The following is an 11543-nucleotide window of genomic DNA, read 5'->3' as shown; positions in this document are numbered from 1 at the left end:
GGAGAGCGAAGCGCTACCACTCAGCCAAAGGGCGTGACTCTACTACTTTCAGGGTTTTCTCTCCATCGTTTTTAAGACATTTTTCTTTGATGTTGATGTCCAATGTTTCTTTTAAATTGTGTTTTATTTTAAAATATTCTTCTCATTCTGAAATTTTTAAATAATGTTTAAGGAAAACCTCTATCACCTGCTCTATGCTAAATTATTTTCAAACGTATGTAAATTTAGTAAATGATTTACTTTTTTTTATGTCTGTATCTAACAAAACTAAGACTCGAATAACAGAACTTATCTGCATAAAACCATAACAGTAAAAAATAACTTGAATGAAGATAAATTTTAGAGTTTTGCTTTACAATTGCTGTATATAAAAATCCTGTTACAAATTTTTTCTCGCAAACCGAAACTGTAAATCATCTCGAAAACCAAACAGATCATGAAAACTGCTGCACTATCTCAGCATGGTTTTTCCAGATAGATCACATACAGAAATTGTTTAATCAGTATATATTAAGATGAAAAATTTATTTATTTTTTATTCAAAAATAAATAAACGATAACAGCTTTTAAATATTAACTTATCACCTGAGTAATATTTCAAAAGAAGATTTGAGGTTTGGTATTCCCATTCATAAAAACTGAAGTTTACGTTGAGATATATTCATTTCGCAAATTTTTTATCAGCTTTTGTTATGTTTCATCATTCCGAAGGGAGTGAAACACATAAATTCTTATCAGATAACTCTTTTATTGAAAAATATTATAAGGATGAATCTTAAGTTAACATGATAGATCGTGTTAAAAATAAATTTGTATCGTCACTATTTATGTAATTTTAGATTGTCACTTTGTAAGTAACAAAGGAAAAGAAAATATTGTATTTCGAAAAAAGTTGCAATACTTGGCTTATTTGTTTACTTTCATATGAAAAAAAATTTATAAATAAAAATATATTTATTTATATTTTAAAACTTTTAAGAAAATGGTATTAAGTACAGCATAACATTTTGGCAACAAAGCTTTTTTTTTATGAAGTAAAAAATATTAATTTCTAAGATGCTATTTAAAATCTGTAGAATAGATCTTAAGATATTTTTTAAAAAATGTCATATTGCATGTAAAAGAAAATTCTCGCCAACAGGTTCCCAATGGCGCAGAACTCGATCCTTAAGTCAGCGGTTCAACGCTTGACATTTATACTTTTTCTTCTGTTCTAATTTATCTCATTCTCAGATACTTTTCAAACTGTCACCAGAATTTTTGAAATTTACACTCTTGTGTGCTCTACATTGAATATGCAGTATAAGCTCGTCATCATTATTTTTAATTACTTTAGTAACTTCAAAGGCTGAAAGAACATGTTAAAAATTGTTAAGAATATTTTTTAGATCTTATTTAAAAGTTTTTACTTTCTTTAATAAAAAAGCGGGTAATATAACACTAATATGAGATCAGTTTTAAAAAAAAGCTTGCCAATTTTCCTGTTTTCCTGTTTTTAAAGTTAAAAAAAAATAAAGAAAGAAAACAATCGCATAAAAAACATATTCCTTTGATACTCTTCTTTTAAAAAAAACAATTTTACAAAGAACAACTATTTGCAATTTAAACTATTTAAAAAAGCAGCAATTAATTTCCTTTAATTCCTTATTTATTTAATAATTTCATCAGGAAATACAGATTAGCATTAAAATAAAAAAGTTGCATTTTCTAACAAAAAAAGAATAGAAAACTCATTTTTATACATACAAAAATCATCTTGTAGTAGTACTTTATTCACATTTCAATAGAGCCGCATAATGGGCTATTAGCGACGGTTTGAAAAACGTACCTGAGGATGATCCGAAGACACCCCATCAAAATTTTGATTATCTGCAGAGCAGATTGCTCCCCTGCTTTGGGATTCGACAACCTGTGCGCAAGTCGAGCATTTACGGTAGAATAGTTTAACGAGGACCGATACCGCGCTCCCTCGTTCCCTTCGCACGTTGATCAAAATTAGCACCCACTTATTCACTGATTGCATCCAATGATGCTTGTCTTTCGGTCATTAACGGGGAATTGCTTCTTATGAATGGTTTACTAAGAGACCAAAATCCTCTTGTTTCAAATTACTTATCCCACCAATTTATACAAAAAAAAAATTAAATCGAAATATTTAATTGTATTAAAGTAAGTTTAAATATTTTACTTTGATTTTATCTTTAATTTTATTACATTCATGCACGTAAAAAAACACATTGGAACCTTTATGCTTTCTTATAGAGCAAACTAGCTTCCCTCATGTTATCGTTTTTTTTTTTTTTTTAACATATTTTTTTAAAAAGTAAACTGAATGTTTTTTTTCAACTGATGCAAAATAAAAATATTTGATACACATTTCTCAGAAAATACATAATCAATTTCTAATTTTCTTCTTTTAAATGTACAGCGAGCAGAAAAGCAACAGGAATAACTTTTGATCTAATGATCGTATCTTCACGTTCTCGAACTCAATCTAAATGGCTCGAAGGGATGACTTCAAATATGCTAATTAATTAGTTCAGATGATAATTTAAGCTAACAAAATGACAAAAAATGTACAGGTACAAAAATGCACTCTCTCTGAATAGACATACCTTTTTTTCCGACAGATTAGGATTTGCAACTACAAAAATCGGAGGTAGCAGTAATCTGAGAAATATGGTCCCAATAGTTTGGTCAGGAGAGCTGTCAAAAGTTTGGACCCCTTAGTGCTAATTTAACTTTTTGCTTATTTCGCCCTATCTCGAGAACTTTTGAAGAGAATTGAAAAATTTTTGCACACAATTATGAAATTCGTTTATTCAAAGATAATTTAATGCAAAATATAATTTTTGGTAAATATTTATTATTTTTTTATTACTTTATTTAATAGTCAAAAAACTTTTGAATTGTAAGGTACTTAATTTTTTACATCATTTTAAAGAAGGCAATTTTACATGGCGAAATATAAATGTGAGCGAAATCGATCGAATAGTTCCAGAAAAATCGAGTTTTGAAACCGTCGCAAATTTAAAATTCGATTTCACAGGAGCTATTCGGCCGATTTCGGTGAAGTTTTGTATCGTGCCGTTTAAAATTGCATTCTTTAAAATGATGTAAAAATTATATAAAATTCATTAAAAGATATATTTTGCATGGAATTATCTTTAGATAATCGAATTTTATAATTGTGTACAAAAAATTTCAAATTCTCCTTAAAAGTTCTCGACATATGGTGAAATACGCAAAAGGTAAAATTAACATTAAAAGGCCAAAATTTAAGACTGCTCTCATGACCATTTTTTTGAACTGTTTTTCCCAGATTGTTGCTATGCTGTGTATTTTGAGGGTTAGAAATCTAAATCCGTCAAATAAAAGTTATGTTTATTCAGAGAAAGTACGTTCTTGCGTCTTATTTCGTTATTTTAAATATCGTCTGCAGGAACTAATTAGCATATTCTAGATCACCTCCGTGAATCAATCAGTTTGAGCTCTAGTACGTAAAGATTTAATCCTTAGATCAAAAGTTGTTCAGGATGGTCCGTTTCTTATTTTACTCACTGTACATTTAGGTCAGTATGGAAAAATTAGTTTTTGAAAATAAAAGTTTGTGCTCAAAATTTGTTTGTCCCACATTTATTTTAAAACTAAATGAAAAAGTGACTACTGAAATCCTTTAAAAATGTTCCAAATTAAAAGCACGAAAAAAGTAGCAAAAAAATAATTAAAGTCATGTCAGAATTTTTTTTTGAAAATTACATAAAAGTTGAATATTTAAACATCCAAATTTCCTGATTTTTGAAATTTTCTCAATTAAGTTCTTAAATTTATATTATTAAAAATGTAAAAAATAGGATTGTATTTTAGAAGAAAAGCTGTATTTTTTAAAAGTTTCTTTCACTTTTTTATCTTAAAAGAATTTTATCTTTTCAAGATTCTCTTGGAATGTACCGAATGAAAAACCTAAATATCGATAACATTACATAAAATCTTACACTTAGCCCCTCCCATAATTTTTTTCTTCAATTCTTTAGAATAATGCATTTTTTCCTCAATTTTAGAATCCCCTTCCCCTTATTGGTGGAACGCAAAAATGACGTCACAATGGGCATGCTTTAATGCAAGCGTTTTAAAACTCTTTTCCTCACAAGAAAGTGACATCCACGCACAACTCAAACCATTTTATCTTTGAATATAAACTTTTCCATCTTTTGATGTGATCCTTCATTTGATGCTCGTCCGACGGTAAAGTGATAACGGGATCTCCTCTCACCGAAATCGGCACCGTAAATTACAGAACAGTAATGGGCGCAAGTTATATTTGCAAAATTATTTTCGTTTTTTTTTCGCTCACTGTAACTGCGGTTCGTACAGAAAAAAGGACTCTGTCATGCGACAATATTTGCAAGGGAATCCGCTTTCCTGGAAAATTAGGAGGCTGCAATTGTAATTATGTCATATTCACAAAAAGATCCAGTCAACTGTAAGTTATTTCATACTTTTTTCTTAAACTCTTCTAAAATTTTTGTATAATGTAATAATTCATATAATCTTTCTAAAAAGTGTGAAATTAATTAGCAAAAAGGTATTTTTAATTTTTTTAAGTTTTATTTAGTGTAATTTTTTTCATTATTTTCTAATTTCATTTTACGTATTTATATCAACCGTAATTATCTCATATTCAAAATAAGATTCAATCAAACTGTAAGTTGTATTTGTAATTATGTCATATTTTCAAGAAGATCTAATCAACTGTAAGTTGTATTTGTAAGTATATCATATTCATAAGAAGATCCAGTTAACTGAAAGTTATTTTAGAGATTTTTTTCTTTTATATCTCTTTATTTAATTATTGATATAATTCAAATTAATATCTTAATAAAATTATGCAATTAATCATATGAAATCGTATTAATAACATTTTCTAGTTTTATTTAGTATAAATTTTTTTCATTATTTTAATAATTCATTCTACTTATTTATAGCAACTGTAATTATCTCATATTCATAAAAAGATCCGTTGCAACTGTAAGTTACATTTATTTTTTAAAAAAAGATATTTTCTAAGATATTTTTGAAATGTTTTAATTGAAATTGAAGAATCTTACTAAGAAGTATGAAATTAATCATATTAAACCTTATTAATAACATTATTCAAATTAATATAACATGCATTTCTATTGTTATCTTAATATTTGATTATTCGTCGTAATTTTTAGTTAAAATTATAGTTACTTTGCTAACTTTTATAAGGTATATTTTTAAAATTTTAGTCTTCTTCAAAAATCTCTTTATAGAATCTCTTTATTTTATTATCTTCTTTAAAAATCTTTGATTATCTATCTAAATCCATTATTTATGAATTTTATTTCAATGCGGTAGGAAATAATTATTAATTTATGGATATTATTAAACAATATCTTAAAAGTATGTAGATATTGCTTGTTTATGATTTATATTTCAATGTGGAAGGAAATAATTATTGATTAAATTTTAAGGGAAGTTATTAATCCTTAAACATGGCTAATATAAAATTTTTCTTCTGCAAATATTCATGCATATTAGTAAGCCTGAACAAATTTTTTAACATACTGAAGCTTTATTATATATTTTAAAATTGCAGAGAAGCTTTTCCTTTAAGACTTATATTTTCATATTAAAGAGTAGTATTGTTATTTCAATTGTATTAAAGACTTGTAAATTTACATCAAATGTATATATATTCCAGTAAAACCGTATCACTCCATAAAACGAAGATACACTTCAAATGTGTCATGCTAGTTTTGAACTCAGAAGACGCACTTCAAGTGTGTCATGTTAGTTTTGAATTCAGATCAATTCGATTTCTGAAATTTTAAAGATAAAACATTGATCCACTTAAATTTAAATGAATAATTCTAGTCTTTTTTTGTTAAAACAATGTTTAAACCACAGTTCAGAGAAAATTTCATTTTTAAGAAAGTTTAATTTGCTTTAAAAATATGTATTTCAGATCAAATCAGCTTTAAAAGTAATTTATACCATCTTTAAATGTTTCCTTAATTCCTTTTTTCAGCATTTGCTTTTTTTGAAATATTTGAAAAAAATAATAAAACGAAACCGAATATGCTTTATGAGTTTGTAAAAGTAGTAAAATAAATGGACTAAACCAGTTGTCATATAATTTATCACTCGAAGATAAAAACTTGCATATTATTTCTAGACAAAATGAAAAAATCTTATTTAATAAAATAATTTAGTTTTTTTGTAATTAACTTAATTAATGAATTTTGATAACAAATAGATGAATTTTGATTATCATATTGATTCGCCTTATGTTTAGTATTCTAAACAAAATAAAGCTTAATAAGACATAAAAAGCAAATCAAGCGAAGTATAGTTCCATTAAACTTCCAATAAAAGACATTTTTATTTGAAAAAAAAAAGATCATGAAAAATTTCTGCCGCTATTTCAACATTCCTACTGTACAAAGCATCATTTTGGTTGACGACTTAGTATCAACAGGTGATTTCGTCGAGAAGTAAACTTTTATTATTCGCTCTAAAAGGAATTTTATTGCATCTGAAATATTGTTAGAAAAGCTTGTAAAAGCAGTTTCATGATTTTAATTTATCTATTGCTCACCTTGTCCAACTATATTCTTCATGTCATTACTATTTTTTTAAACTTTAAATGAATATGGGAATTTAGTAATGATTATTTTTTCGAAAATTTAAAATTAGAAAGGCATTACTTTCTTTCCATCTTTTTGTTTTAGTAATAGTAAGTTGTTTGATGTTCTAAGAGCTTTTCAAAAGTAGAAATTGCATTTCATTTTTCAATAAAATGTTTTTTATTCATGGCTAGAAGAAGCGAGATTAATTCTTAGCTATTTTTTTAATGAACTAGTTAATTTCAGATTTTTTAGCAATTAAATAAAGATCAAAATATTTTCTCAGTTTTTATATAAGAATTTTGTTCTTTCATCTTAATATTAAGACGTTTTGTTAATTCGTATACAATTGTCCTTTTAAATGCAAACAGATGTTTATTAAGTTTAGTAAAGGAATACAATTTATAACACCAGTGTATAAGGAAATAGCATAAAATGACAAATATTCGAATACTAAACAAAGTATAGCAGTTTTTTTTTAAACCATAATTGAACATTGTCGAAGCATAAAGTTTCAACTGTATATTAATTGTAACTGTATTCAACATACATATAAAAATATGATTCGTAAAATAAGTTTTTCTTCGCTTAAAATATTTTATTCATATCTTTCATTCATGATTTTATTTTATGAGTTAGAAAAGAAATGCCATAATTCATGAAAAATAATTGTATCTTTATTTTCATTAACAAATGATTTTTAGTTAATTTTTACAATTGATGTTTTAAAAGAAAAATAATATTTTCCTATATTTTATACAATATTAATAAGGAAATATATTTCAGAAATGCTATATCTTTTTTTAAGGAACGAACTAATGCTATTTTAATATTATACTTTTCTTAAAGTTATTTTTCAAATTTAGTACAAATTTTTATTAATTAATAGTACGTTTTTAATATTAATTTTGTTTATTTATTAATCTATCTAAACTAAAGTGCCATATTTTATTTGGAAAGATACCATTGCAGCTACCACAAGACATTACCAAATTTTACAAGTTAAAAAGTTTTGAATAAAATGTTGTAAATTGCATTGTATGCATAAAAATTCCCTTATAAACTAGGATTATTCTTTACAGTTGATTAGAGGCTTTTGAAACGTTATTTTTAACTAGTTGGATGTTATTTGCAATGTTTAAAGAAAGCAAGTCAGCAAATAATAGAGCTTAATGAATTACTTTTATCTCTCACATTTATCATTAAAGCAAATTTAGAGAAAGACATAATTCTTTAAACGTAATTAGTTGCATTGCGTAGTTTACGTTGAAGGTATAAATATTATAGGGGTGCATTTTGAAATAGCTTTATTGTTTCAATTTTTACAAGTAAATATATTTCTCTAGGAAAAGCATTTTTCTTACAAAAATATTCTTAAAATGAATGCAAAACATTTATCCTAAATTATGTGACATAATATTTTAATAAAAATTTGAGAATAAATTAATTTCCTACCCTTAAAAATTATCAATTTCGTTCTCTTAAATATTGGAAATACATAAATTTCGAAAATCATATAGACGTGTAAAAATTACTTATGGGTATGTAAAATGTAGTCATACATTCTAATTTCTTTGTGTGCTTAAATTTTAGTAAATTATTACACTATGAGAATTTTTTTGTTGATAAATTTAATGCAATTTATAGTAAATAAATTTTATAAATTTAATGTAATTCATAGAATTAAAATATGACTGAGAATTTTATTTTGTATTGAATTTGCTAATTATTAAGCTAAACTTTTAAATATTTTTTGTCCTCATATCGGATTTTAAATCTCATATTTTTCTAACTTTAAGGCAAAATATTTAAAAAACTATTTAAAATAAATTTTTAAAACAAGGAATACGTATAGTTTAAAAAAAATTGTGCCATATCATAAATTGGCGTACCATTCGTAAGATTTAAAAGAGTTTTAAAACTATTTCAGCCTTATATTCTGTGATGGAAAGCTTCTGAAATGGTCACTAAACCATATTACTAATAATTTTTTTAAACAGCTTTGGTATTTAATAATTTGATGAAAAAAGATTTAGAGTATTTATAGGAGATTGAAGCCAAGAAAAATTTGACTTTATAATCAAAGATAAAAAGACATTCAGATCATATCAAAATTCGTAATATTAGAAAAAAAAACTTTTTGAACCCCATTCTCAAATGTAAAGTCTTTTAGAATTGTCACAAAACAGTAATATTTAAAAATTTTTAAAAAATTTTTTTTCGCCACATTCGTAGTTGTTATAATGATCAGAATTTAAATAAAATACTTATTTTTGATGTAATAAACTGTCTTTAATAATATACAGACCATAAATATATAAACCTTTAGTTTTTCAATAATGTTTTTTCAAAAAACGTGACTCCAAAACAAACTTGAAAAAACTTGTTTAATTTTAAAATACGTTTGTTACCAGATCTTATATATTTAATGCAGTTAATGTAAATACTATTATTAAATATACTGCAAAGAAATATTGCATTTATGAAAATTCTTGATTTTACGAAATTATTACATATTCAGTTGCTGACTTCGTACAACTTTTCAAGAATTTATGTCCTAGAAATCTCCTTGGAGAAACGCGTTTAGTAGACTTCGAGTGGGTGCCAAATGAAATTTAAATAGAAAAATTCTATACATTGGCATTCAGAATTCAACTGCTCGTTGTTGTAGCCAAAGAATATTTATTAGATGTGTGTGAATTTTCCAAGATTTGACTTCGCTGTAAAGTACATATTTAGGGAAATTATTCTAAGAATATAAAATTTTTCAAATAAGGAAAGGATTTTATTTTACTCAAAGTTTAAAAATATTTCCCTTCTCCAGTCTTAAGTATTAACTTGTGATTTTTAATTTCCTTTTATTTTATTTTTGAATTGATTGCTGCTATTATGATTATTGTTGATCACACGGAGTAAAAAATTCTGGTAATTACAACATTGTATGACAATAACATTTCTGGTTAGCCTCCCTCCCCAATTCTGATTAACAAGACGAAATATACGGTATATTAACCATTCATTTGACAATTTTTCCATTCATATGGTAACGGATTGCCGAAAATTCTGGTTTTCAAAATTATAGTTCTTATTACCGCACATTCAGTAAAAAATACAAATCTGTAAAGAAAATTCAACAGAATAAATGGTTTTTATGCCAAGCTCTGAGGCAGAGCTCCCCAACCTTCTTATCACCACGGACCGTTCACGGGTCTCTGAAAGAGGAGCGGAAGTTGATTGTTTATATTTTAGATGGTTTTGATTCAATAATTGAATGTAATCGTGTTTAAACATGCCTTCTAAACAAAATACGGTTAATTTTTATCACCGCGGACCGTTCACGGTACTCTAAATGAGGAGCGGAGGTTGATTGTTTATATTTTAGATAGTTTTGATTGAATAGTTGAATGTAATCGTATTTAAACATGTCTTCAAAGCGAAAAAAAGTTGAAAATCCTTTAGTTCACTGTTATAAGTTTTGAGGTGTTTCAACCATGATTATAGTTCACATTTGCTGAAACTTTCCTATGGTGGAAAATTGAATCATATTATCTTACATTTTAAACATTATCAAACTATACTTTCTTTCAATCTAAATGGAAACGTAATTCAACTTAATATATTATAAAGATTACAGTAAATTTGCACTTTAATGTGTTTCATGTTACAGGCATTATAGTTCAATGCTGAACCTTTTTCTGAGTGTGTAAGTTAAGCAATGCGTTTAGTCGGGTTAAAAGAAATTTTCGGTTACAAATAAGATTGCAGAAGCATTATAACGAGTAAATATCATATAATATTCTACATTGGCATGCGTACTGACACAATAGTAAATTTTTTCGGGTTTACCTGCTGGTTTTTACGTAATTTTCATAATTGTATAGAACCATCCATACTCGTTGACGGGTTGATGAACAATAACTAGTACAAGAAAACAACGTCTAAGAGAATTAGGTCAGAAATAAAAAAGTAAAGGTTTTCAGATAAAGATAGAATTTTTAAAAAAGTTTTGGGTATTTTTGTAATTATAAGGAAAAAATAAGAATATTTTGCAAAAATCAAAAGCAGCTGTTTTAGAGTGGAATGTACATTCTTCCTACATTGTCAGAATTTTCCTTCTAAAATTACGGTAGAATTACCGACAGCAGTCTATCCATCCAATTAATCACGAAGTTTACGGTTAAGGAATTTTTTTTTTTACCTTTACGGTTGTGAAACCGTTTATAACTAGTATGGTTAAGAAAGTCATTAATACGGTTATTTAATCATTTAAGGCAAGCATGATTTAAAACCTGTAAAAGAAAGGACTTAGGAGCTAGGCCTTACATGATTTAGGCTTTTAATCAAATGAATATGGTTTAATTACTTTATCTGGTTGTCTCACTTCTCGTAAGAGAAGGGAAATACTTAACTTTTGTTGTGTTAAGCAGCTTTATGGTGCTGCCATCTGTGCGTGAATGCAAGTATAGTATTATAATAGTTCAGGGTCACAAATTGAGAAGTGTAGGATACTGAAAACTCTTCACGTGTTTAAGGGATGGGAGAAAATATTGTAGTGTCAATGCAGGGACTCGAACCCCTGTTCTGACGGTAAGGAGATTGACAGATTAGCACTCTCAACTATAATATATATATATACCCAGCTGTAAGGAATTAAGTGGCTTCATTAAGTGGGCGTAGTTGGTGCGATAATATTCTAGTTGTTTAACTGTATTAGGTGAAAGCAGTTAATAAACTGTTTTTCTCCTACAGTAAACAGTTTGAATACCATCTTATTTATGATTATTTGACTGTTTTGTTTGAATATGGTGAAATAACAATTTAATAAATTGTTATTCAACCATTGTTTCTGAGAAATTTCTAGCAACGTGTCTTAGTCCAATCGAGCTTTCT

At 26.6% G+C, this 11543-nt stretch overlaps 1 protein-coding gene across 1 annotated transcript in view; it reads left to right on the top strand.

The window, feature by feature from the left end:
• Positions 1–4132: 4132 nt before the first annotated feature.
• The window catches only part of LOC107457475 (uncharacterized), a 28469-nt gene continuing 21058 nt past the window's right edge, over positions 4133–11543 (top strand). Inside the window, exon 1 of the mRNA XM_016075640.4 lies at positions 4133–4483. Within this exon, the coding sequence (XP_015931126.1) occupies positions 4305–4483 (179 nt within the window). The 5' untranslated portion in view covers positions 4133–4304. The remainder of the gene's footprint in view (positions 4484–11543) is intronic.

This window comes from Parasteatoda tepidariorum, chromosome 11, assembly GCF_982258835.1.
Source record: "Parasteatoda tepidariorum strain Cologne lab strain chromosome 11, Ptep-v5.0, whole genome shotgun sequence".
In the NCBI taxonomy this organism is placed as follows: domain Eukaryota; kingdom Metazoa; phylum Arthropoda; class Arachnida; order Araneae; family Theridiidae; genus Parasteatoda; species Parasteatoda tepidariorum.
The sequence above is the reverse complement of the archived record's forward strand: the minus strand, read 5'-3'. Positions and strand labels throughout refer to the sequence as shown.